Below are 26343 nucleotides of genomic sequence, written 5' to 3' on the forward strand. Positions count from 1 at the left end.
GTCACTTGGCTGCTCGCGTCAGGCCACAACGGTGGTCTGGGCTGTGGCGCGCGGGTCGGGGCCCGAGGCGGGCGGCCAGGAAGGTACGGACCACGAGCAGCCGGCCGCGCCCCCAAGCCTCGGTATCTTCGAGTATGACGTGGTCGGCCCGGGGGCGGTCGGGCCCCGGCGGGAACCACGCGTTCTCCAGCCCCGCGGAAGCCCAGGCGGCAGCGCACTGGGCATTCTGCACCCATGACTGCTGGGCAGGCTAAGGCGCGGGGCAGCCGCGGGACGCTGCGGGCGGGGATGGCGGTGCCGGGTGGTCCATGCCTTTCTTCCCTCCCAGTTGCGGGTTCCGCTGGCGGCGGTGGCGCTGACAAGCTCGCGCCGGGGAAGCAGGGGAGTCTCTGCTCACACAGACCGCGCCCCCACGGAGGGAGGCCGCTTCCTAGACCTCACCTAGTCGTCCTTCCTCTCCCTGCCCTGGGGAGGTTGCGGGGGTCAGTGCAAACTCCTGTGTCCAGGGCACTGGTGAGTTCCCGACTTCCGGCAGCCAGGGGGCTGAGGTCCTGAAGGAGGCTCCGAGGGGAGAGTCCTGCGTGTGCAAAACCTGGGAGGGGAGCCGAAGCCCAGGTGCTTCTGGGACTGAGCGCTGTCGATGTGGAGCTGGAGGAGAGGGGATGTGTGCGGCTGCAGTATCAGGCGATGGGGTGGGCTTTTTATCTCGAGGGCGTCGGGCGACATAGAAGTTTTGAACAGAATCAGGACATCCTCTGAGTTGGGACTTTAAAACGGTTCCACCGTTTGTTGCGTGGAGAACAGACATGCAGGGGTGTCGGCATGAAGGGAAGAACCGATTGCCACAGTCTGGGCAGCAGTGGAGGTGGGCGACCAGGTGAATTCTGGTGGATCTGCGGATGCATCAGGTGTGGGCTGTTTGAAGAACTAAGTACCCCATGTTGTTCAGCCTTAGCGCCTGGAAGAAGAGAGCTGCTGTAGATAGAAAGGAGAATTGAAAGGAAAGTAGGTTTCCTTCAGGGGAAAGATCAAGAATCTGGGATGTCCCAGGTTGGTCATATCACTGGACCTGACATTGTTGGTGTCCTGGGCTGAGGACATGGCCTATAAACTGGACTGAGGAAGGCGATGAGCAGTCAGGCGTGTGGAGTTACAGCTTGAGGGTAAAGAAAACCGGCTGGGGTGCCTGAGGCTATCAAGGGAGGAGTTCGGCAGGTGGCTGAGTAGGAGAGGGTGGCAGCAATGTGGGAAAGAAATTGAGGGGGCGCCGAGATCGAGACCATCCTGGCTCACACAGTGAAACCCGGTCTCTACTAAAAATCCAAAAAAATTAGCCAGGCGTGGTGGCGGGAGCCTGAGCTACTCGGGAGGCTGAGGCAGGAGAATGACGTGAACCCGGGAGGCGGAGCTTGCAGTGAGCCGAGATTGCGCCACTGCACTCCAGCCTGGGTAACAGAGCGAGACTCCGTCTCCAAAAAAAAAAAAAAAAGAAAGAAAGAAATTGAGGAGGGGGCGCCATGTGGAGGGAGGAAGGGATTGAGTTCCTCTGTGTTCACAGGTTCTTGGGGCTGCTCCCCTATGACGACTGGTGGGGATCATCCAGTCCCTCAGGCTGGATGAGCAGCCTGGAAATGTCAGGCAAGAGCAGCAGGGGAATGTCTCAGTGATGGGCATGCCTGGGGGGTCCGCAGCTGGGACTTACACCATTGCTTATTACAAAAGCAAGAAGGGCAAATCTGGGGAGGGTCATGAATGGTCATGCTGAGTCATGAGTGGATATTTGGGGCTGCCCTTGGTGTGGCAGCTAAGGGCCCAGCCAGGGCTTGCTCTAGCCTGCTTGTGTGGGGGTAGCCAGTGGGGAAGTCAAGAAGCCATCTGGGGCCTGGACCAGGAGGGCAGAGGGGAGGGGTCCCAGACAGGTGAGGGAAGTGCCGCCTGAAGATAATCCCGGGGTGAAACCCAGGGAAGGAGGGACACCAGGGGAGGTGACTGTTGGGATGGGGAGCTTGGTCCTGGCTCACAGCCATACCTTAGACCATGCCTACCTCCATCTCCCTGCTATTTTAGGACCTGATGACCTTTGAGGATGTGGCCGTGTACTTCTCCCAGGAGGAGTGGGGGCTCCTGGACACAGCACAGAGGGCCCTGTACCGCCACGTGATGCTGGAAAACTTCACACTTGTGACCTCACTTGGTAAGGCCCTGGGTGCTCCATGAAAAGTGCACTTGGTGACAATCAGGACTGCCTCTTCACTTCCCTCCTGGTTGATGACCAGGATCAAATCTGGCCGGGGCCATGTGGAACAGGGATCTGGTCCTGTAGACATGCAGTTTGGTTGGGTCAACCACTCCCTGCTGCCCTGTCCAGCTGTGGCCTCTCTCATGCTTGGGCTCAGTCCCGTTGCTTTGGTGCTCTGGGCACAGTTGCTGCTCTGGGGATGCATGAGCTATTCCTATGAGCCCCTTGCCCTGTGCTATCTTTAGATTTTCCCAGTTGCACAGATAACTGTCTATTTCCATGAAGCCCTGACTCCTGCTCTCTGTTGGGAGGTGGGTTGTCTTGACCTGGGGCTGGGCTCTCACCTGCTCCTCCTCACAGGACTCTCCACCTCCCGACCTCGTGTGGTCATTCAACTTGAGCGTGGCGAGGAGCCCTGGGTTCCCAGTGGAAAGGACATGACCCTGGCCAGGAACACCTACGGGAGGCTCAACTCTGGTGAGTGGGAGCTCAGGTGGGGTGAACTCAGGACCAACCTGTGGCCAAGCCCATGTCCCTGCTTTTATGACTCTGGAAACACATCCTCCTCTCCTGCCTCCCACCTGACTGCTTTCTCTTCCATCATCAGCCTCTCTTGGAGGCTGCTGCCTTAATAAGTGCCCTTGAAGGGAGAGCTCCAAGGGCACAGCAGCTGGGTTCACACAGAAGGGCCTACTTTCAGCTGGGCTGTGTGGCCTTGAACCCTCCACAACTAGCAGCCATTATTGATAGATATTTATTTCTCCTATCATTTATCTTTGTATTCATCAAATGTTTCTTGAGGGCTTGCGGGCATTGTAGACACGGCCTTGACCAGGACACTCATGGTCCTGCCTTTGTGGGGCTGATGGTGCTAGGGGAGACGCAGTGAGTAAGTAGGATTCAGGAGTGCAGTCTTGAGCATTGGATGGAGGTCTTTGCAAGAGCAGATTTGGGAGTGGGTGCCCGAGACGGGGCACCAGGGGAGAAGGGAGTGAGCTATGGAAAGGGAGGGGGTGGAACAGCCAGTGTGGAGACCTGGGTGGCACGCAGCAGCTGCTCAGTTTTTCTCAGTTTCACATCCTGGGTGTCTGGGGGCTGCCGCCTTGATCATGGGAGTCCCCACTGCAGTCAGTGCCACACCTGTCAGGGCAGATGCTTCCTCCAAACCCCAGTCCCTCCTGCAGAGCTGGCCTCACCTCTTCTTTTTCCCTAAGCTTTTCTCCCAGCTCCTGGGTTCCCCTTTGCCTGTCCACTCAGCCTGCCCTGGTCCTCTCCTAACCAGGATGCCCCAGGCAACCACCGTTTCTCTGCCTTTAGGTTCCTGGAGTTTGACAGAGGATGGAGATGTTCCTGGAGAATGGCCAGGAGCTTTCCCAGATACCCCACCTGGGATGACTACTAGCGTCTTCCCCGTTGCCGGTGCCTGCCACAGTGTAAAAAGCCTGCAAAGACAACGGGGTGCCTCCCCATCTCGGGAGAGGAAACCCACGGGGGTGTCGGTGATCTACTGGGAGAGGCTCCTGCTAGGCTCGGGCAGTGACCAGGCCAGCATCAGCCTGCGACTGACCTCCCCACTCAGGCCCCCCAAGAGCAGCCGGCCCAGGGAAAAGACCTTCACAGAGTACCGGGTGCCTGGCAGGCAGCCCAGGACGCCTGAGCGGCAGAAGCCATGTGCACAGGAGGTCCCTGGGAGAGCCTTCGGGAATGCCCCGGACCTGAAGGCCGCCAGTGGTGGCAGGGATCGCAGAATGGGTGCAGCTTGGCAGGAGCCTCATAGACTCCTCGGTGGCCAGAGGCCCTCGACCTGGGACGAGCTGGGCGAGGCTCTCCCCGCTGGGGAGAAGTCCTTCGAATGCAGGGCGTGCAGCAAAGTGTTCGTGAAGAGCTCCGACCTCCTCAAGCACCTACGCACCCACACCGGGGAGCGGCCCTACGAGTGCGCCCAGTGCGGCAAGGCCTTCAGCCAGACGTCGCACTTGACGCAGCACCAGCGCATCCACAGCGGCGAGACGCCCTACGCGTGCCCCGTGTGCGGCAAAGCCTTCCGGCATAGCTCCTCGCTGGTGCGGCACCAGCGCATCCACACGGCCGAGAAGTCCTTCCGCTGCTCCGAGTGCGGCAAGGCCTTCAGCCACGGCTCCAACCTCAGCCAGCACCGCAAGATCCACGCGGGCGGGCGTCCCTATGCCTGCGCACAGTGTGGCCGCCGCTTCTGCCGCAACTCGCACCTGATCCAGCACGAGCGTACGCACACGGGCGAGAAGCCCTTTGTGTGCGCGCTCTGCGGTGCCGCCTTCAGCCAGGGCTCCTCGCTCTTTTTGCACCAGCGCGTGCACACAGGCGAGAAGCCCTTCGCCTGCACCCAGTGCGGCCGCTCCTTTAGCCGCAGCTCCAACCTCACTCAGCACCAGCTCCTGCACACGGGCGAGCGGCCCTTCCGCTGTGGGGACTGTGGGAAGGGTTTTGCCAAGGGCGCCGTGCTGCTCAGCCACCGGCGCATTCACACAGGCGAGAAGCCCTTCGTGTGCACGCAGTGTGGCCGCGCCTTCCGTGAGCGCCCGGCCCTCTTGCACCACCAGAGGATCCACACCACAGAGAAGACCAATGCCGCAGCACCAGACTGCACCCCGGGGCCGGGTTTCCTTCAGGGACATCATCGGAAGGTGCGCCGGGGAGGGAAGCCAAGCCCAGTCCTGAAGCCAGCGAAGGTCTGAGGTCACAGGTTGCAGCCCCACCCTTTCTTGGCCTTCTGTGAATCCCTTCCACAGCTAAAGGGTCCGAGTGCTCTTCAGATCCACGATGGGGAAAAGCTCTGTGCCTGACAGTCAGGGACGAGGGAGACCCTTTGGCTGTTGTTCCATTTGCAGGTGGGGACAGGATTTGCCAGTTTAGCCATAGCTCACACCTCCATCCTCAAAGAGGTAACGCTGCAGAAACATCAGAGGGAGGACATGTCAGCTGGAACTCTGGTGGGGCTGAGGCTGTAGTTGGGGGCCATAGGAGGCCGACAAACGCAGCACTGCATGGTGGTGAAAGGCAGCACTTTCATGTGTTATGAAAGTGGATGCTGAGGTGAGGGGGATGCGGACATGGGGTAGGGGTGGCCTAGAGAAACTTATGACGTCTGCATACAAACTGGCCGCTAGACGGTCGCTGAGGACATTTTCCCCCTGAGGCCTCTATTCAAGGCTTCCTGGGGGCCATCTCAGCAGACAGGAGGCTACAGGGGACTGGGGATCAGGGTGTGGCCTGTGAGTGTCAGCCTCCTTCTCTGGGAAAAAGAAAAGCTTTGGGTCAACTCAGCATCATGTTTGCAGATGCTGACAGACGGGATCCAAATGAGAGTCAATGTGTGCTCACTGCCAGCTCCTGGGCTGTGCTCTGGTCAGCCAGGTGTGAGGGCCTGGCCTGGGGTCACACAGCCGACTCAGGAGAGGGATGCCTGTGGTTCTCAGCACTGGAAGGACAAATCTAGGATGATGGCTTTCCAGTGGCACTCGTTCAGGTTTTCGTCCAAGTCTCAGCTTGGCCAAGGCCTGTCACTGACTCATCTACCAAAGTCGATGTGAGGAGGAGCCTTTACACCTGTGGGGACAGTGATAGCTTCAGAGCAGATAAGGTGGAGCTGCTCATTTTTGCTGGATTTGGTAGCCACTCCCTGCCCCCACCCCCACCCCCTCCGTGTCACCTTTCCCTTGTTATGCCTCCTCAATTGGAGGCTGGACAGACAGCTGAATTCCTATTACTTGCCATTACCTAAGGCCATGTGTGACACCCTCCTGAGGACCTCCCCACCCCAGTGTGATGGGCCTGCATGGCAGAGACAAAAGGGTAGACTGGGGGTCATTTGCTTCCTGTGGCCTTAAGCCTACTAGGCCCCATCCCTACCTGAGACCTCACCTCCAAGGAAATTAATGGTCTTTTCAATGGGGGGGAAAAAAAAGATTAGCATTTGCAACTTAAAATAGATGTAGTTTCCTTTACAGCCGTGTGGACCTCCACAGCACAGCCTCCTGTCTCTATTCCAGGGTATGGTTCAGTTGTTTGTTTTTGAGATGGAGTCTCAAGGCATCTCTTCTTGCCCAGGCTGGAGTGTGATAGCGCAATCTCGGCTCACTGCAACCTCCGTCTCCCAGGTTCAAGCAATTCTCCTGCTTCAGCCTCCTGAGTAGCTGGGATTACAGGCGCCCACCACCATGCCCGGCTAATTTTGTATTTTCAGTAGAGACAGGGTTTCTCCATGTTGGTCAGGCTGGTCTCGAACTCCCGACCTCAGGTGATCCGCCCACCTTGGCCTCCCAAAGTGCTGGGATTACAGGCGTGAGCCACCGTGTTTGTTTTTAGATGAAGCGTCTCAGTCTGTCGCCCAGGCTGGAGTGCGGTGGAGCAACCTCGGCTCTGCCTCTTGGGTTCAAGCCATTCTCCTGCCTCAGCCCCTCCAGTAGCTGGGATTACAGGCTTACGCCACCATACCAGGCTAATTTTTGTATTTTTAATAGAGACGGGGTTTCACCACGTTGGCTGGGCTGGTCTCAAACTCCTGATCTCAAGTGATCAGCCCACCTTGGCCTCCCAAAGTGCTGAGATTACAGGCGTGAGCCACTGCGCCTGCCTACATACCATGATTTTAAAGTTGCAGCTGTTTCCTATTGCTTGTAACTCAGTCTTGTCTTTTCAATGGTAACTAATTTCTGTTTCAAACTGAAAGGTGCATGAGGGTGAGTACTTCTATTAGTCTGTTTTGTGTCACTATAAAGGAACACCTAAGGCTGGGTAATTTATAAAGAAAAGAGGATTAATTGGCTCATGGTTCTGCAGGATGTACAGCCATGGCACCAGCATCTGCATGGCTTCTGGTGGGACCTCAGGAAGCTTGCAATCATGATGAAACATGAAGGAAGAGCTGGCATATCACATGGCAACACAGGAAGCAAGGTGGGGAGTGTCACACACTTTTTTTTTTTTTTTTTTTTGAGAAGGAGTCTCGCTCTGTCATCCAGGCTGGAGTGCAGTGGCACAATCTCGGCTCATTGCAACCTCTGCCTCCCGGGTTCATGCCATTCTCCTGCCTCAGTCTCCCGAGTAGCTGGGACTACAGGCGCCCGCCACCACGCCCAGCTAATTTTTAATATTTTTAGTAGAGACGGGGTTTCACCGTGTTAGCCAGGATGGTCTCTATCTCCTGACCTTGTGATCCGCCTGCCTTGGCCTCGCAGCAGAGTGGTGGGATTACAGGCGTGAGCCACCGCACCCGGCCCACTTTTTTTTTTTTTCTGAAATTGGAGTTTCACTCTTGTTGCCCAGGCTGGGGTGCAATGGCACGATCTCAGCTCACTGCAACCTCTGCCTCTCGGATTCAAGTGATTCTCCTGCCTCAGCCTCCTGTGTAGCTGGGATTACAGGTGTGCACCACCACGTCAGCTAATTTTTGTATAATATTTTTAACAGAGACAGGGTTTTGCCATGTTGGCCAGGCTAGTCTCAAATTCCTGGCCTGAAGTGATCCACCCGCCTCAGCTTCCCAAAGTGTTGGGATTACAGGCGTCAGCCACTGCGGCAAGCTATTCATGAGGGATCTGCCCCCAGACTATAGTTTGGATGTTTGTCCCCTCCAAATCTCATGTTGAAATGTAATCCCCAATGTTGGAGATGGGGTCTGGTGAGAGGTATTTGGGTCATGGGGGTGGATCACTCATGAATCTCTTGGTGCTGTCCTCAAGATAGTGAGTTCTCACAAGATTTGGTTATTTAAAAGTCTGTGGCACTTCCTTCCTTTCTCTCTTGCTCCTGCTCTCACCAAGTGAGATGCCTCCTCCCCCTTTACCTTCTGCCATGATTGTAAGCTTCTTGAGAACCTAGCAAGGAGCAGATTCTGAAGCCATGCTCGTACAGCCCTCAGAACAGTGATCCAATTAAACCTCTTTTCTTTATAAATTACACAGCCTCAGGTATTTCTTTATAGTAATGCAGGAATGGCCTAATACACCTCATGATCCAACACCTCCCACTAGGCCCCACGTCCAACATTGAAGATCACATTTCAACATGAGATTTGGAGGAGACACACAACCAAACCATATCAGTTCTCTTGTCCCTAAGTGAAGAGGCACTTGCTCCCTCTAAACCCAATTCTAGGTGACTAGAGATTTATGAAGGTGTCGGGATGTTTGTTCATGATGCATAGTGGCCTCATAGGGTTTCCCTGCTTCTTCTGCAAGAAGAACACCTTCAGGGGCTTTCAGCTCAGCCAGAAGATTCACATAAAGGTTGGTCATCTGGTACCTTGAGCACTCTGCCAACACAGGTGATCATAGATTCCAAGACACATAAAAGAGTGAATCACGACTCACTGGTGACTCATTGAGGAGTGATGCTCACAAAGCAACTCACTTCGTCTAAATATACTGTACTAACCTTGGTCACTTTTGAAAAGGTATTTCTACAGTTATGGGAAACTGCTCATCAAAACTGAGCTTTCCCTTAAGGAGCAAACCCCCCACCCTTCGAAACCTATGGAGATCCTATTTCCAAAAACTTAGGTAAATGGACCCAGGTCACTCGAGATGACCCTAAAATGCAATGGCCAAAACGGAGATCTTTTGAAATTCCTAAATTAATATATTTGTGTGCACAATAGGAAACTTAATGTTTGTTCTAAAACCAGACAAATTGGATGGGAGGCCTACTTTCTGTTTGTGCAGGCTATACTCTGATAAGATATTTGAAAGGTTTTTTAAAAAGAGCTCTATAGGCCAGGCACAGTGGCTCATGCCTGTAATCCCAGCACTTTGGGAGGCCAAGGTGGGCAGATCACCTGAGGTTGGGAGTTCAAGACCAGCCTGACCAACATGGCGAAACCCCATCTCTACTGAAAATACAAAAATTAGCCAGGCATGGTGGTGCATGCCTGTAGTCCCAGCTACTTGGGAGGCTGAGGCAGGAGAATCACTTGAACCTGGGAGGCGGAGGTTGCAGTGAGCTATGAAACTACAGCAAACTCCAGCCTGGGCGACAGAGTGAGATTCCGTCACAAAAGTAAGTAAATAAAATAAAGTGAATTCTATGGTCAGATGTTAGCTTAATTAAAAGCTGATATTCAGGCTTTTTTTTTTTTTTTTTTTTTTTTAAGAAAAATACCTTTCTGCTTTTTCTCATTTGGAGCCTGTTTCTGGGAATTTTTTTTTTCTGTTGACTGAAACTCCTTTTTACATATGTTTAGTCCCTTTGTTTGCTTCTTTTCTTGTTGGTATGATGTAAAGTTTTATTGGCCTTCTGAAAAACTTATAATCTCTCCAAATTGGCTTAGAGTTGTTCTCCTATTTTCTTCTACTTTTTCTTCCTTTAGCTATCTTTGATACCACATAAAGAAATCTAGAGGAGTCTTCTAATGTCTCTGAGACCCTTTGAGGAACACAGTAAAGTGTCACATACATCTTTTTTTTTTTTTTTTATGGAGTCTTCTGTCTTCCTCATGGAGTCCTAAGAGTAGCAGGCAGTTATCTTATGTCTAAAGCTCTGATCTCTTTTACACTGAGTTCTCTGACCTTTTGGCTTGGCGGGTACCAAGGGTTACTTTCTTCTATGAAAGAACATGATCTTAGGGTGTGCAGTGGCTGGCAAGTTACTGGCAAGGGCTGCAGTTTTGGTGGTGGCTGATAGCAGTTGTTTTCAGTGAGTGGTTATTACTGCAGGGTGTACTAATTCCTTTGCATGTTTAAATAAGAAAAGCATGGTTTGAACACTTGGAGACTTATGGAAACACTCATCACCAAGGGGTAAGAATCCTTTGGGAGATGGGCCGATCACAGATCACAGAGTGGGCTAATTGGTGCTGGGTCTCCCACCAGCCTCAGGGAATGTCCATGCAGTGAGGTGCACTGTGGAAACGCAGCCCTGTCCTGTGGTATTTCCATCTTGTGGGGGCCTCAGGATTCCATTTTAAAGTGGAATCCTTCATTTTATTTATTTATTTTTATTTTTTGAGACGGAGTCTCGCTCTGTTGCCCAGGCTGGAGTGCAGTGGCGCGATCTCAGCTCACTGCAAGCTCCACCTCCCGGGTTCACGCCATTCTCCTGCCTCAGTCTCCCAAGTAGCTGGGACTACAGGCGCCCGCCACCACCCCTGGCTAATTTTTTTGTATTTTTAGTAGAGACGGGGTTTCACCATGTTAGCCAGGATGGTCTCGATCTCCTGACCTCGTGATCCGCCCGCCTCGGCCTCCCAAAGTGCTGGGATTACAGGTATGAGCCACCGCGCCCAGCCTGGAATTCTTGATTTTTAAAGCTCTAGATGTTCTGCCTTTCAACTGTGCCAGTTTTTTACATAGATGGGGTTTCTCTACGTTGGTCAGGCTGGTCTCAAACTCCTGACCTCGTGATCTGCCTGCCTCGGCCTCCCAAAGTGCTGGGATTACAGGCGTGAGCCACTGCACCTGGCCTATGTTGAGTTTTAGGCCACAAAAAATTGACCAAAAATTTTTTGACAATTGCATATTTAACCATGGACATTTTAAGTTTTGTCCTCAGCTAGGCGCGGTGGCTTATGCCTGTAATCTCAGCACTTTGAGAGGCTGAGGCCGGCAGATCATTTGAGGTCGGGAGTCCGAGACCAGCCTGACCAACATGGAGAAACCCCGTCTCTACTAAAAATACAAAATTAGCCGGGTGTGGTGGCCCATGCCTGTAATCTCAGCTACTCAGGAGGCTGAAGCAGAAGAATCGCTTGAACCCAGGAGGCGGAGGTTGCAGTGAGCCGAGATCGAGCCACTGCACTCCAGCCTGGGCAATAAGAGCAAAACTCCATCTCAAAAAAAAAAAAAAAAGGTTTGTCCTCTTCCTTCTTGGGAAGTTCCTTTGAAGCTTCACAGCAACCAAGGAATCTATTTCACTGATGAAACAATTCAATCTACTTTAACATATGGCTGGTTATTTAGAATTTCCATTTTGCATACTACTCTCAGTCTTCCAGACTGCTGGAATGTACAAATAAGGCAATAGAAAATCAATTTACAAAGCTTACAGAAACTTTTAACCTTCCGTGGCCTAAGGCTTTTCCAATGGTCCTGAATGAAGGAACCTACAAACCAGCTCTCCTTAATGTGAGCTCCTGGGAGACAAAAATATCAAAGATCAAGGGCTCCAACCTGGAGATTTTGTTTATGAGAAATGCCATCTAATAAAGGACTCCCTACAACCATGTTGAAGAGAACTCCAGCCTGGGCAACATGATGAAACCCCATCTCAACAACAAGAACAAAAAAAGCAAAAATTAGCTGGCATGCACCTATAGTCCCAGCTACTTGAGAGGCTGAGGTGGGAGGATGGCTTGGGCCCAGGAGGCAGAGGCTGCGGTGAGGTGGGTTGTGCCACTGTACTCCAGCCTGGGCAAAAGAGCCAGACCCTGTCTCAAAAGAAGTTGAGGGAGGCATATCAGATATTCTTAACCAATCCTTGTGCAAGCTAAATTCAAAGGCATTGACTCGCAGATTCACATTTTTCATTTTTAAAAAATGCAGCCCATGCTGGGCGCAGTGGCTCATGCCTGTAATCCCAGCACTTTGGGAGGCCGAGGTGGGTGGATCACGAGGTCAGGAGATCAAGACCATCCTGGCTAACACGGTGAAACCCTGTCTCTACTAAAAATACAAAAAATTAGCTGGGCGTCGTGGCGGGAGCCTGTAGTCCCAGCTACTTGGGAGGCTGAGGCAGGAGAATGGCGTGAACCCGGGAGGCGGAGCTTGCAGTGAGCCGAGATCATGCCACTGCACTCCAGCCTGAGCAACAGAGCGAGACTCTGTGTCAAAAAAAAAAAAAAAAAAAAAAAAAAAATGCAATCCTGCTTGAGTAGACATCTTCGATCATTCCAGATCTCCAACTGAGGCAGTCCCATTCCCCAAGAAGTAAGAGGGCAAAACTTAAAATGGCATGGTTAAAGATGTGATTGTCAAAAAAAAAAAAAAAAAATTGGTCATTTTATTTTTTGTGGCCAAAAACTCAATAATCATAATTATGACTGATAGCATACCATATACCAGTCATCTTATAGCTCACACCAGGATGAGAAGTAGAAAATTTGTTAGAAAATATCACTCAGGCAGTCGGGCGCAGTGGCTCATGCCTGTAATCCCAGCACTTTGGGAGGCCGAGGCGGGTGGATCACCTGAGGTCAGGAGTTCAAGACCAGGCTGGTCAACATGGTGAAACCCCGTCTCTAGTAAAAATACAAAAATTAGTCGGGCGTGGTTGCAGGCACCTGTAATCCCAGCTACTCAGGAGGCTGAGACAGGAGAATCACTTGAACCTGGGAGGCAGAGATTGCAGTGAGCAGAGATCACGCCATTGCACTCCAGTCTGGGCCACAGAGCAAGACTCCATCTCAAAAAAAAAAAAAAAAAAAACACTAAAAAAGAAAATATCACTCAGGCCAGGTGCAGTGGCTCACACTTATAATCCCAGCACTTTGGGAGGCCAAGGCAGGCAGGCGGATCACTTGAGGTCAGGAGTTTGAGACCAGCCCAACATGGCAAAACCTTGTCTCTACTAAAAATACAAAAATTAGGTGGGTGTGGTGGCATGCACCTGTAATTCCAACTAAACTATTCGGGAGGCTGAGGCATGAGAATCTCTTGAACCCATGAGGTAGAGATTGCAGTGAGCCGAGATTGTGTCACTGCGCTCCAGCCTGGGTGACAGAGCGAGACGCTGTCTCAAATAATTAAATAAAAAATTTAAAAAAGTTTAAAGAGTTAAAATGCCTCCAAATATTCATACATTGCTTAAAATGGTAATAATGCCTCTAAGCATTTGATCAAATCACAACTTTAATACTACTTTTTTTTTTTTTTTTGAGACAGAGTCGCTCTGTCACCCAGGCTGGAATGCCGTGGTGCCATCTCGGCTCACTGCAAGCTCTGCCTCCCGGGTTCACACCGTTCTCCTGCCTTAGCCTCCTGAGTAGCTGGGACTACATGCACCCGCCACCACACCTGGCTACTTTTATTTTTGTATTTTTTAGCAGAGATGGAGTTTCACCGTGTTAGCCAGGATGGTCTCGATCTCCTGACCTCATGATCCGCCCACCTCGGCCTCCCAAAGTGCTCGCATTACAGGCATGAGCCACAGTGCCCAGCCACAACTTAAATACTTCTAAGTGTTAGGGTTTTTTTTTTCTTCAGGGTTTTTGAACTTTAATACTTCTAAGTGTTGGGTTTTTTGTTTTTTTTTTTCCCCTCAGGGTTTTTGTTTGTTTTTTCCTGAGACAGGGTCTCTCTCTTACCCAGGCTGGAGTGCAGGGGCTCCATCATAGCTCACTGCACACTCCAACTCCTGAACTCAATCCTCCCACCTCAGCCTCCCATGTAGCTGGTATTATAGGAATGCAAGACCATGCTCAGCTAATTTTTCTATTTTTTTATACAGATGGGGTCACATTTTGTTGCTCAGGCTGGTCTCAAACTCCTAGGCTCAAGTGATCGCTCACCTTGGCCACCCAAAGTGCTCAGATTCCAGGTGTGAGCCACTGAGCCCAGTCCTGAAATGTTCTTAAATTCTTTCAAAGTAGCAAAATTTATATTAAAACATTCCAAACATGATGAGCTCCCTTGCTCTACAAGGATTTACAAGTAGAATCAATTAGGTGGACGGTTATAGCTGACAGTTGACAGAGAGATAGTTATAGATGGAGGTGGGTATAGAGGGAGGGAGGCAAAAAGAGTTAAGGAACTGGACACCTGAGAACTGTCTACGGGTTCCAAAAACAAGACAAAGAGAGAACCTTTTATTCTCTGCCAAACGGGACAGTCTACATTGAGACTGCTCTGCCTTTCCTTTTTATGTGACAAAGACACTTAAATTGGCCTATAATCCCAGCACTTTGAGAGGCCAAGGCGGGCGGATCACCTGCGGTCAGGAGTTCAAGACCAGCCTGGCCAAAATGGTGAAACTCCGTCTCTACTAAAAAATACAAAAATTAGCCAGGCGTGGTCGCGCGCACCTGTGGTCCCAGCTACTACGGAGGCTGAGGCGGGAGGATCACTTGAACCTGGAGGCAGAGGTTGCAGTGAGCCGAGATCGTGCCACTGCACTCCAGCACAGGCAACAGAACAAAGACCCTGTTAAAAAAAAAAAAAAAAAAAAAAACACTTAAATGGGTCCCAAGAAAAAAGGAAAAAAAATATTGTGATGTGTGGGGCAAGACAAGATCTAGATGGTCTAAGGACAAGCAAGGCTGGGGAATTAACTTCTGCTCATCCAAATTACAAGGAAAACAGATGCTTTGGGCAAGCGTCGAGGAACAGTCTCATACTTAAGACAAATGTAGGCTTACGGGCTGAGAATTCTTGGTGTAAAGGTTGAAAACCTGACCTTAAACCTTTACGGGACACTGACACAGAGAGGTCAAACCCGCGCCCAGGACGCACAGTCAGTGAGAGGCAGAGCTGGGAAGGGAACCCGGAGCTTCAGGCATCGGCTCCACCTCCACTTGCGCTACCCGGTGCATTTTCTCCTCCGTGCTCCCTGCTAGTGTTGCCTCCTGGAACCTCGGCAGTTTCTGCTTTCGCACCTGCAGGGTTTAGTCTCCGGGACTGCTTGGGAGGACACCTGGAATGCCGAAGGTAGGACTACACACCGGGCGAATCCACCGGCGCCACCAAGCCCTTGAAAACCCGAGGCCGCCGCGTGACTCCATTTCCCAGCGCCCCGCGCGGCAGGGGCTTGGACGTTGCCAAGGAGACCGGTAGTGGCCCCGCCTCCACGCAGGGAAACAGGCGGGAACCACATGACCCGGAAGGCTGTACGCAAGCGTCCGCGGCGCGCACTGGGCCAATGAGAACCGAAGGGCTGGACTTCCGGCGGTGGGACTGTCACTTCGCCGCCAGCGTCAGGCCACACCGGTGGTCTGGGCTGGGGCCCGCGGGTCGGATCCGGTTTCCAGGAGGTTCCCGGGGACCGAGGCTGGCGGCGAGGAAGGTACTGGCTGAGGGCCCGCGTCGGGCCCGCCCTGCGCACGCGTCGTGATCAAGGGCGCCGGCCGCCGGCCGCGCCCCCAAGCCTCTGTTTCTCAGAGTGCGTCGTGGGCGTCCAGGGGACTGTCGGGCCGCGGCGGGAGCCATGCGCTCTCCCACCGTGCGGCAGCCCAGGAGGCTGCGCGCTGGGCGTTCCATGTCCATGATGGCCGGGGAGACTGAGGCGCGGGGCGGCCCCGGGACGCTGCGCGGGGGGGATGGCGGTGCTGGGTGGTCCGCGCCTTTCTTCCCTCCCAGCTGCGGGTTCCGCTGCCGGCAGTGGTGCTGACAAGCTCGCGCCGGGGAAGCAGGGGAGTCTCTGCTCACACAGACCGCGCCCCCACGGAGGGAGGCCGCTTCCTAGACCTCGCCTAGTCGTCCTTCCTCTCCCTGCCCTGGGGGGGTTGCGGGGGTCAATGCAAACTCCTGTGTCCAGGGCACTGGTGAGCTCCCGACTTCCGGCAGCCAGGGGGCTGAGGTCCTGAAGGAGGCTCCGAGGGGAGAGTCCTGCGTGTGCCAAACCTGGGAGGGGAGCCGAAGCCCAGGTGCTTCCGGGACTGAGCGCTGTCGATGTGGAGCTGGAGGAGAGGGGATGTGTGCGGCTGCAGTATCAGGCGATGGGGTGGGCTTTATCTCGAGGGCGTCGGGCGACATAGAAGTTTTGAACAGAATCAGGACATCCGAGTTGGGACTTTAAAACGGTTCCACCGTTTGTTGCGTGGAGAACAGACATGCAGGGGTGTCGGCATGAAGGGAAGAACGGATTGCCACAGTCTGGGCAGTAGTGGAGGTGGGCGACCAGGTGAATTCTGGTGGATCTGCGGATGCATCAGGTGTGGGCTGTTTGAAGAACTAAGTACCCCATGTTGTTCAGCCTGAGCGCCTGGAAGAAGAGAGCTGCTGTAGATAGGAGAATTGAAAGGAAAGCAGGTTTCCTTCAGGGGAAAGATCAAGAGTCTGGGATGTCCCAGGTTGGTCAAGTCACTGGACCTGACGTTGTTGGTGTCCTGGGCTGTGGACAGGGCCTATGAATTGGACTGAGGAATGGGCAGGGACTCAGCCAGGTGTGGGCAGTTATGGCTTGAGGTTAAAGAAGACCAGCTGGGATGCCTGGGGCTATTGGGAAGAGCCTAACACCTAGCTGAGGAAGGGAGGGTGGCAACAGAGAGGGGAAGAAAGAGAGGGGACACCATATAGAAGGAGGAAGGGATTGAGTTCCTCTGTGTTCACAGGTTGTTGAGGCTGCTCCCCTGTGGCAACTGGTGAGAATCATTCAGTCCCTCAGGCTGGATGAGCAGCCTGGAAATGTCAGGCAAGCAGGCTCAGCAGGGGAGGGTCCCAGTGATGGGTATGCCTGGAAAGCCCCAGCTGGGACTCATAGTTTCTTGCTACAAGAGCAGGAAGGGTGTATCTGGGGAGGGTCATGAGTGGTCATGCTGAGTCATGAGTGGACACCTGGGGCTGCTCTTGGTGTGGCAGCTGAGGGCCCAGCCAGGACTTGTTCTAGCTTGCTTGTGTATGGCGTTGCCAGTGGGGAGGCCAAGAAGGCATCTGGAGTCTGGTCAGGGAGGGCAGAGGGGAGGGGTCCCAGACATGTGAGGGAAGTGCCATCTGAAGATGGTTGGGGCAGAACCCAGGGAAGGAGGGTGAGTGTCTGAGGGACATCATGGGAGGTGGCTGTTGGGATGGGGAGCTTGGTCCTGGCTCACAGCCATACCTTAAACCAAACTTGTCCAACCCACTGCCCAGGATGGCTTTGAATGCAGCCCAGAACAAGTTTGTAAACTTTCTTAAAACATGAGATGTTTATGCAATTTTTATTTTTTTTTAGCTCATCAGCTGTTATTAGTGTTAATGTATTTTATGTGTTGCCCAAGACAATTCTTCTTCCAGTGTGGCCCAGGGAAGCCAAAAGATTGGATAACCCAGCCTTAGACCATGGCTGTCTCTTCCTCCCCGCTCTTTTAGGACCAGATGGCCTTTGAGGATGTGGCTGTGTACTTCTCCCAGGAGGAGTGGGGGCTCCTGGACACAGCCCAGAGGGCCCTGTACCGCCGCGTGATGCTAGACAACTTTGCACTTGTGGCCTCACTGGGTAAGGTCCTGGATACTCCATGAAATGGGCAACTGATAACAAGCTGACTGGCCAGGACTGCCCCCTCACCTCCCTGGTGGCTGACGAGCAGGCCCATACCTTGCAGCCAGGGGCCATGTGGAATAGGGGTCTGGTCCTATAGACATGCAGTCTGGCTCAACCACTCCCTGTGGCCCTGTCCAGCTGTGGCCTCTCCGAGCCTGGGCTCAGTCCCCTTCCTTTGGTGCTCTGGGCACAGTTGCTGCCCTGGGGATGAATGAGCTATTCCTGTGAGCCCCTTGCCCTGTGCCATCTTTAGATTCTGCAGTTGCACAGATGACATTTTCTGTTTCCATGAAGCCCTGACTCCTGCCCTCTGTTTGGAAGTGGGTTATCTTGAGCTGGGGCTGGACTCTAACCAGCACCTCCTCCTCACAGGACTCTCCACCTCTCGACCTCGTGTGGTCATCCAACTGGAACGTGGCGAGGAGCCCTGGGTTCCCAGTGGAACAGACACAACCCTGTCCAGGACCACCTACAGGAGGCGCAACCCTGGTGAGTGGGAGCTCAGGGTGGGGTGAATTCGGGACCAACCTGTGGCCATGCCTCTGTCTCTGCTTCCCAGACTCCCCAGAAGCGCCCTCCTCCCCTCCCTCTCACCCGATTCCCTTCCCTTCCATCATCAGCCCCTCCCGGAGGCTGCAGCCTTAGCTGCCCTTGAAGGTGGAGCTCCAAGGGCACAGGAGCTGGGTTGACACAGAAAGGCACTCAGGCTATGGTGAGACCATCTCAGAGCCCTGCTCTCAGCTGGGCTGGCCTCAAACCCTCCATGGCTAGTCACTGCCTTAATTGATGGGTCATTTCTTTCACCCATCATTCATCTTTGTGTTCAGCAAACGTTTCCTGAGTGCTCACAGTGGTCAGGCCCATTCTAGGCAACGTAGACACAGCCTCAATCAGGATGACCCTGGTCCTGCTTTTCTGGGGCTCATGGTGTGGTGGGAGAAGCAGTCGGTAAGCAGGATTCAGGAGTATACTCTAGAGCACTGGATGGAGGTCATTGCAAGAGCAGGTTGGCGAGTGGGTGCCTGAGAGGGGGCACGGAGGCGCGGGGGGAAGGGGTGAGCAATGGAAGGAGTGTGGGCGGAATAGCCAGTGTGGAGATGTATGTGGCATTCAGCAGCCGCTCAGTTTTCCTCAGCTTCATATCCTGGGTGTCTGGGGGCTGCCACCTTGATCATGAGAGTCCCCAGTGTAGTTAGTGCCACACCTATCAGGGCAGATTGTTCCTCCAAACCCCAGCCCCTCCTGCAGGGCCAGCCTCACCTCTACTTTTCCCCTGAGCTTTTGTGCCAGCTCCCGGGTTCCTTCTTGCCTGTCCACTCAGCCTGCCCTGGTCCTCTCCTAACCAGGATGCCCCAGGCAACCACTGTTTCTCTGCCTTTAGGTTCCTGGAGTTTGACAGAGGATAGAGATGTTTCTGGAGAATGGCCAGGAGCTTTCCCAGATACCCCACCTGGGATGACTACTAGCGTCTTCCCCGTTGCCGGTGCCTGCCACAGTGTAAAAAGCCTGCAAAGACAACGGGGTGCCTCCCCATCTCGGGAGAGAAAACCCACGGGGGTGTCGGTGATCTACTGGGAGAGGCTCCTGCTAGGCTCAGGCAGTGGGCAAGCCAGTGTCAGCCTGCGACTGACCTCCCCGCTTAGGCCTCCCGAGGGCGGCCGGCTTAGGGAAAAGACACTCACAGAGCATGCGTTGCTTGGGAGGCAGCCCAGGACGCCTGAGCGGCAGAAACCATGTGCACAGGAGGTCCCCGGGAGAGCCTTTGGGAGCGCCCAGGACCTGGAGGCCGCCAGCGGTCGGGGGCATCACCGAATGGGTGCGGCTTGGCAGGAGCCTCATAGACTCCTTGGTGGCCAGGAGCCCTCGACCTGGGACGAGCTGGGGGAGGCTCTTCACGCTGGGGAGAAGTCCTTCGAATGCAGGGCGTGCAGCAAAGTGTTCGTGAAGAGCTCCGACCTCCTCAAGCACCTACGCACCCACACCGGGGAGCGGCCCTACGAGTGCGCCCAGTGCGGCAAGGCCTTCAGCCAGACGTCGCACTTGACGCAGCACCAGCGCATCCACAGCGGCGAGACGCCCTACGCGTGCCCCGTGTGCGGCAAGGCCTTCCGGCATAGCTCCTCGCTGGTGCGGCACCAGCGCATCCACACGGCCGAGAAGTCCTTCCGCTGCTCCGAGTGCGGCAAGGCCTTCAGCCACGGCTCCAACCTCAGCCAGCACCGCAAGATCCACGCGGGCGGGCGTCCTTATGCCTGCGCACAGTGTGGCCGCCGCTTCTGCCGCAACTCGCACCTGATCCAGCACGAGCGTACGCACACGGGCGAGAAGCCCTTTGTGTGCGCGCTCTGCGGTGCTGCCTTCAGCCAGGGCTCCTCGCTCTTTAAGCACCAGCGCGTGCACACAGGCGAGAAGCCCTTCGCCTGCCCACAGTGTGGCCGCGCCTTTAGCCACAGCTCCAACCTCACCCAGCACCAGCTCCTGCACACGGGCGAGCGGCCCTTCCGCTGCGTGGACTGTGGCAAGGCCTTCGCCAAGGGCGCCGTGCTGCTCAGCCACCGGCGCATTCACACGGGCGAGAAGCCCTTCGTGTGCACGCAGTGTGGCCGTGCCTTCCGTGAGCGCCCGGCCCTCTTTCACCACCAGAGGATCCATACCGGCGAGAAGACCGTCCGGCGATCCAGGGCCAGCCTGCACCCCCAGGCCAGGTCTGTTTCCGGGGCATCATCAGAAGGTGCGCCAGTGAAGGAAACCGAGCCCACTCCCGCCTCGGGCCCAGCCGCCGTCTCGCAGCCAGCGGAGGTCTGAGGTCACAGGTTGCAGCCCTGGCCTTCTGTGAATCCCTTCCACAGCTAAAGGGCATATGTCCTCTGCAGATCCACAGCAGAGAAAAAGTCCCGTGCTTGCTAGTCAGGGACAAGGGAGGACCTTTGGCTGTGATTTCATTTGCACGTGGGGACAGGATTTGCCAGTTCACCCATAGACCACACCTCCATCCCCAAAGAGGTAGCACTGCAGAAACATCAGGGGGAGGACGTGGTGGCTGAACTCTCGTGGGGCTGAGACTATTCAGAGCCAGTAGGAGGCCGACAGTCACAGCACTGCACCGTGGTGCTGCTTCATGTGATATAACAGTGGCTGCTAAGGTGAGAGGGATGCGAGCATGGGCTGAGGGTGGCCCAGAGAAACTTATGACAGCTGTACACAAACTGGCCGCTGGATAGATGCCCGCTGAGGGTATTCTCCTCCCCTCAACCCACTGCCTCTGTTCATCCAAGGCTTCCTAGGGGCCAGCCTAGCAGACAAGAGACCACAAGGGACTGGGGATCAGGGTCTGGGTTCTGTCAGCCACCACCTCTGGGAAAAAGAAAAGGTTTGGGTCCGCTGAACAGCATGTTTGTAGATGCTGACAGGTGGAGTCCTAATGAGACCCAACATGTGCTCACTGCCAGCTCCCATCCTGAGTACTGGGAAACTTCTGAAGCCCTGTGAGATGGCTCTGTGGCTGGTACCCCGACTTGGAAGATGAGGAAACTGAGGCACACAGCCTGGCCTGGCCTGGCTTCACACACACAGCTGACTCAGGAGAGGGATGCCCATGGGGGAACATGTGACTCTCAGCATTGGAAGGACAGAGCTAGAATGATGGCTTTCCAGTGGCACTCGTTCAGGTTTTTGCCCAAGTCTCAGCTTGGCCAAGGCCTGTCACTGACTGGTTTACCAAAGTCGATGTGAGGAGGAGCCTTTATACCTGAGGGGGATGATGTTAACTTCAGACAAGATGGAGCTTCTCATTTTTGCCGGGTTGGGTGGCCACTCCCCCCCACAGCCCTGTCTCACCCCTATTATCCCTGCTCAATTGGAGGCTGGACAGAGCTGAATAGGAAGGACTTGCTATTGCCTAAGGCTATGTGTGACACCCTTCTGAGGACCTCCCCACCCTAATGGCCCTTCATGGCAGGGACAGAAGGGTGGACTGGGGGCCATTTGCTTCCTGTGGCCTTCAGCAGACCAGGCCCTGTCCCTACCTGGAGCCTCACCTCCAAGGAAATTCATGTTCTCCTTAATGGGAAAAAAAAAAAAAAAAGACTACCATCTGCAACTCAGAGTAGGTGTTGCAGTTTCCTGTACAGCAGTTTGGACCTCCAGAGCACAGCCTCTTGTCCCTACTCCAGAGCATGGTTCAGTCTTAATAACAGTTCAAGAGCTTCTCTGATAAAGGTTTCTTTTTAAACATTTGTGTGAACGGTAGCAACCTGACACCTATTTCACCCTCATACAATGCAGATGGTATTGAACATACCCTGACATGCCATCAGTGTTTGTCATCATCACAGAAGTTCCTGGACTTGGCTTCAACCTGGGTACCCTCAAGAGGCCACAGAGTAGAGATACAGCCTGTCTGCAGCCCAGGGAGGGAGTGGGATACCTGTATCCTTTTCAGGGCCAGAGGTGGGTTGGGGTAACCAGGAGCTGGATGAAATGGGATAGAGTGGGGCTGTCTGGAGCAGCAGCCCTGCTAGATGAGTCCTGGTGGATCCTGGCAATGGGAGGATGGTAGGTGGAGAAACCAAGGCAGGGCTGTGTTCCTTCTGCTGCTGAGATAGAGGGTGTGGCCATGTGTGATGACCCTGCAAGGTTGACTCCAACCACTGGGCGCTCCATCCCATGGCTTCCAAAATCCTGCAGCTATCCTGCCCTATACACGAAGAGCCCAGACCCAGGCCCCACACACTTAATATTGGGGCCAGACTCTTCCACCTGTGAAACCTCACAGGTTCCTGCAGGGAGTGGAGACACACAGAACCCAGCTCCCCTGGAGCCTGCAAGACTTGGGCCACCAGAATCCCAGTAGGTCCCTGAAACACTGTCCCCCACTAAGTCTGCAGAGCTGTGAAATGCAGACAATAACCCTTCCCTGCCTGAAAGAGCACTTTTCTGGGGAGCCCATGGGAGTCAGGAGCAAAAGCATCTGTCAAACAAGTAGATACCCAGAGAGTCACATGAAATCATTTCTGTGCCTTTGACAGACGCTTCTTGAGCGAAGTTTCTGCCCTGAGCCCGCCTGACCCCTTAGGCTGAGCTCAATACCCTACCTTCTCTTCCCACCAGCCGCCTCCCTCCATCAGGCTACTTTCCACGTCTGCTTGTGCCCCTGTTGTCCCTCAGTTTGTCCACCCTCCTCCAATCTCCCCCTCCCCAAACCCATGACTGATCAGTGGCCCCCAACCTAGTCTCCCGCCTCCACGCAGGTCTTGGCCCCTCAGCTGACCTCCCTCCAACCTCCCCCTCTGCTCTTAATGTTGAATAGGTAGTGACTGTAGAAGTATCCCTGGGCTTCTATGTCAAAAGGTGAGACTGAACACATGCATCTCACTGGGCTCAGAAATCCACTGAAACCACAGAGGGAAGTATTTAAAACACATAAACCCACAAGTATGAGGATGGTGACAGAGGAGTCAGGAGCAATGGCATTCCTAAGCTAGAAGTGGATGAGAGCTGTCACTAAGTTAGAGAAGGCCAAATACTGCGTGGCGACTTGGGGAAGAGGAGAGAGTTCCCACCAGGCTGACTCCAGAACCGCAGAAGGCTGAGAACCAGCAGCCCAGAGACGGGAGATCTATAACAAAGCTGCCTGGGGAACAACTACTGAAGAAACCATTAACGCCCCAATGCTCTCCCCACATGGTGGAGGGTGAAAGTTTTGTTTTTTTTTTTTCTGGGACTCTGCATAGTCCCAGAGAAAAGGCCTAAGCACCTCATCCCCAAAAACAACCTGAGGAGGCCTCTGGAAAGCTCCGAGTTGGCAAGTCTCATCCACGCACATGCTCGGTGCTTCCAATCGGTGATTAAGACCATTGCTCTTCATCCAGAGCAGGCAGCAGGGATTCCCAGGTATCCAAAGAAACCAAAACAGGCGGTATAATTTAGGACTGAATAAGTCATGGCTCGGCCACTTTAAGTGTGGAAGCAAAACTGACCCCACAGATTTAGAAAACTGTAACACTGCTTATTGGGAGAAACTAGTGTCACCCTGGCTAGTTCTGCTCCCCAAATTAAAAGGTAAATAAACGGTTGAGCACGTCCCGTCAGCCTGAAGGAAAACCTCCACCCCCGACTTTGTAGGACTGACATCTGAAGACGTCAGAGACTGCGGTCACAACCGTCGGTACCTCCTCAGGGCGCTTAACAGAGGTCAAAGAAGGCCCTCGTACCCTCCTGGCGGGTGAAAGCCCAGGCTCAGGGTGGTCTTCTACACCACCGCCTCTCCCGGGACCACTTGGAAGCGAGTCCCAGCGAACTACTCGACCCAGGAAACCACCGGGCCGCCACTTCCAGCCTCTTCGGAAGTCAAGGCAACGCTCCTGAACGTTGCCACGGGAACAGCTGGAGGCGGGCGGATATGCCCTAGCGTTATCTGGGGGCTGGCCCGGGGAATGGCGTGGGGGCGGCGGGGCCAAGCAAGCGCCACCTCTGATTGGGCAAAACCTCCTCTCCTCACCTGCCAATAGGAACCGGTCCACTGTACAGACGCGCAGGTTTATATTCTGGGAAGAGCTGCTCTCAGAGCGGAGGGAGCCCATATAACTCTGGGACTCTGCCGTACCTCCTAGAGGAACAGAGCGCCTCTCAGGCGTCAGAGGCTGCTGCAAATGCGGGTCCGCGAGTCACGGTCGCGCGTCTTGCTGATGCTCACGGGAAATGTAGTTCAAAGGGCGTGGGCGGTGCCTTCGGTGCAGGCGAGAGATTGGTCAGCGCGGCGTCGCCGGGGCAACACCCGGCTGAGGCGCGCCGCGATGTGCGGCGCCACATCCGGGAAGCGGCCGCCAAGCAACGGCTCCGGGTTGAGGTGAGCGCAGGCTGCCAGAGTGGGCGCAGCCTTTCCACCCCGTGGGAGGGCTTGGGGCCGCCCTCTGGGGCCTGAACGGCTCCTGCTGTCGGCGCCCTGGAGGGCCCGCCCACTTCCCGACAGGCCGCGCGCGTCACCTCAGCCTTCGCTCAGGCCTTTCCTACTCTCAACGCCGTTCCGGGGGGCCGGGCCCGGCACGTCCTCTTGGAACGCCTCCCTCTTGCCTTTCCCTTTTGGGGACAGATCCCTAAGTTCGAGCATCCCTTGGATAGGCCGGGTGTCAGGCCTGGTCTCTCAGGCCCGTCCAGGTGGGCGTGTTTCACTGCAGACCCTCAGGGCCGGGATGCTGTGGCCATCCCTCGACTCCGCGCAACGTGGAGCTTTGGCCCTGTTTTTCTTGGCCTTTGCTTTTCATTTTTACATGCACGAGCCCCGGCACCGTGAGTCGTCCACGGTTCGCTGTGGTCAGCGAGCACGATGTCCACGTGCCCCCTCCCCAGAGCCAGTTCTAAAGGAGGTCCCACCCACTCAACATCCCCGAGATTGTGGAGACTCGTCCCCGTACATTACAGCCTGGCCCCACCTTCTACCCGCTGCCTCCTCCACCCTCAGGGAACCCGCCCACCCTGGCCCACTCTCCTCGCATCTCGGCGGGGCACTGTCTGTGGCTGCTCAGCCTGGCGCTGGAACTCTGTGATGACTGTTCTTCTCCACCTCTTTAGCGTCATCTCCTAGCAGTCCCCTGTTGGACCCAACTGTTTGCAATTTCCAGGAAGCTCCCTGGACACCTTGCGTCCAAGCATTTGTCCCTGAGGCTTCCTCCTGCTCTCATTTGCCGTCATTGTTTAGGTCCCGTGACCCTCCTCCTTCCATGGAGCTTTCTTGGCCTTACCTCCTCTGGCCTCAGAGTCCACTTGGTCCTGGTCTCAGCCCCCTGAGCTGAGCCTGGTGTCTGCCTTCCCCTGGCCAGATTCTCTTGGCTGACATTCTGACCTTTCCTTTTCTGTAGGCCCATCTTGACGATTCCAAGACCACCCCCTTGAGCAAGAATGCCATCCCCTCTGGGTCCCCCATGCCTGCCCCTCATGGACCCAGAGACCACCCTTGAGGAGCCTGAGACTGCCCGCCTCCGCTTCCGAGGGTTCTGCTACCAGGAGGTGGCAGGTCCCCGAGAAGCCCTGGCCCGGCTGCGTGAACTGTGTCGCCAGTGGCTGCAGCCTGAGGCACACTCCAAGGAGCAAATGCTGGAGATGCTGGTGCTGGAGCAGTTCCTGGGCACACTGCCTCCCGAGATCCAGGCCTGGGTGCGCAGTCAGCGGCCAGGCAGTCCTGAGGAGGCCGCTGCCCTAGTCGAAGGACTGCAGGATGACCCTGGGCAACTGTTGGGCTGGGTGAGTGTGGCTGGCATCAGCTTCTTGGAGGGATAGACCCTGGCTAGAGCCGTTGTGACCTACCTCTTCTCCTCAGATCACAGCCCATGTCCTGAAGCAGGAGGTGCTCCCTGCAGCCCAGAAGACAGAGGAACCACTGGGGAGCCCCCACCCCTCAGGGACAGTGGAGTCCCCTGGGGAGGGTCCCCAGGTCACCAGAATAGAGAGGTCTGTCCAGCTCAGCTGCAGTGTGAAGGAGGAGCCCAATGTCGATGGACAGGAAGTGGGTGAGGCTGGGGTCCCACCAGAGATGAGGGACTCCTGGAGGAATTGTGGACATTCCTGGCTAGGGTGGGAGTCCCAGGAAAGGTGTGTCAAGGCTGGGACTCCTGAAGTGAATGTGGATGTCCCTGTCTGGGATGGGGACCTGGGAGGCAGGAGCCAAGGGCTGGCTACGTACCATGTCACACAGCAGAGGAGCTCCTCATCTGCCATGGCTCATGTGGGCAGCCCCTGACACCATCCTTCCATCTGCCCCACTTTTCAGCACCCTCCAGCCCTCCACTTGCAGCGCAGTCCGCTGAGGGGCACCATGGACACCAAGAACCAGCCTCCACATCCTTCCACCCACCGAGGATTCAGGTGAGCAGCCCCAAGTGGGAACTGTAGGCCCCAGCTGTGGGAAGGGACTGTCCCCATGGCTGCCCTCTGCCTGGTGGTTTTCCAGGCTCCTTGACTAGTGG

The 26343-nt window shown here is 54.8% G+C and overlaps 2 protein-coding genes and 1 long non-coding RNA gene across 9 annotated transcripts in view; 2 read left to right on the top strand and 1 right to left on the bottom strand.

The window, feature by feature from the left end:
• ZNF324 (zinc finger protein 324) lies at positions 1-21614 on the top strand. 6 transcript variants are annotated; one of them, XM_054462957.2, is made up of 8 exons: positions 46-132; positions 329-513; positions 2068-2194; positions 2600-2716; positions 3557-4947; positions 17212-17338; positions 17756-17872; positions 18765-21614. In XM_054462957.2, the coding sequence occupies exons 3-8, from the start codon at positions 2074-2076 to the stop codon at positions 20186-20188; spliced, it is 3297 nt and encodes a 1098-aa protein (XP_054318932.2). In that variant the 5' UTR covers positions 46-132; positions 329-513; positions 2068-2073; the 3' UTR covers positions 20189-21614. The 6 variants fall into 6 exon arrangements, with proteins under 6 accessions (XP_054318935.2, XP_054318932.2, XP_054318933.2 ...); XM_054462960.2 differs by lacking the exon at positions 329-513 and having other exon boundaries at positions 1-83; XM_054462958.2 differs by lacking the exons at positions 46-132; positions 329-513; positions 2068-2194; positions 2600-2716; positions 3557-4947 and adding an exon at positions 13884-15208.
• On the bottom strand, positions 14567-24026 carry LOC134738835 (uncharacterized). Its single transcript, XR_010124972.1, has 2 exons — positions 23883-24026; positions 14567-16126 (listed from the first exon to the last, which is right to left on the bottom strand). It is a non-coding gene; the product is annotated as an uncharacterized LOC134738835 (long non-coding RNA).
• Positions 23407-26343, top strand: part of ZNF446 (zinc finger protein 446) — a 5884-nt gene continuing 2947 nt past the window's right edge. The window contains exons 1-4 of one of the 2 annotated variants that reach the window (XM_054462961.2): positions 23407-24230; positions 25240-25621; positions 25698-25887; positions 26148-26242. In XM_054462961.2, coding sequence (XP_054318936.1) covers positions 25280-25621; positions 25698-25887; positions 26148-26242 — 627 coding nt within the window. In that variant the 5' untranslated portion in view covers positions 23407-24230; positions 25240-25279. Of the gene's footprint in view, positions 24539-25239; positions 25622-25697; positions 25888-26147; positions 26243-26343 lie in introns of both variants that reach the window. The other variant, XM_054462962.2, reaches the window with a different exon arrangement.

This window comes from Pongo pygmaeus, chromosome 20 (assembly GCF_028885625.2).
Source record: "Pongo pygmaeus isolate AG05252 chromosome 20, NHGRI_mPonPyg2-v2.0_pri, whole genome shotgun sequence".
Lineage (NCBI taxonomy): Eukaryota > Metazoa > Chordata > Mammalia > Primates > Hominidae > Pongo > Pongo pygmaeus.

Bases quoted from the DNA above. Each gene is read 5' to 3' on its own strand.
- ZNF324 (XM_054462960.2), top strand. From the start codon at position 2,074: ATGACCTTTGAGGATGTGGCCGTGTACTTCTCCCAGGAGGAGTGGGGG. The intron at 4,948-17,211 runs GTCTGAGGTCAC...CCGCTCTTTTAG, and splicing joins CAGTCCTGAAGCCAGCGAAG to GACCAGATGGCCTTTGAGGA. The intron at 17,873-18,764 runs GTGAGTGGGAGC...CTCTGCCTTTAG, and splicing joins CTACAGGAGGCGCAACCCTG to GTTCCTGGAGTTTGACAGAG.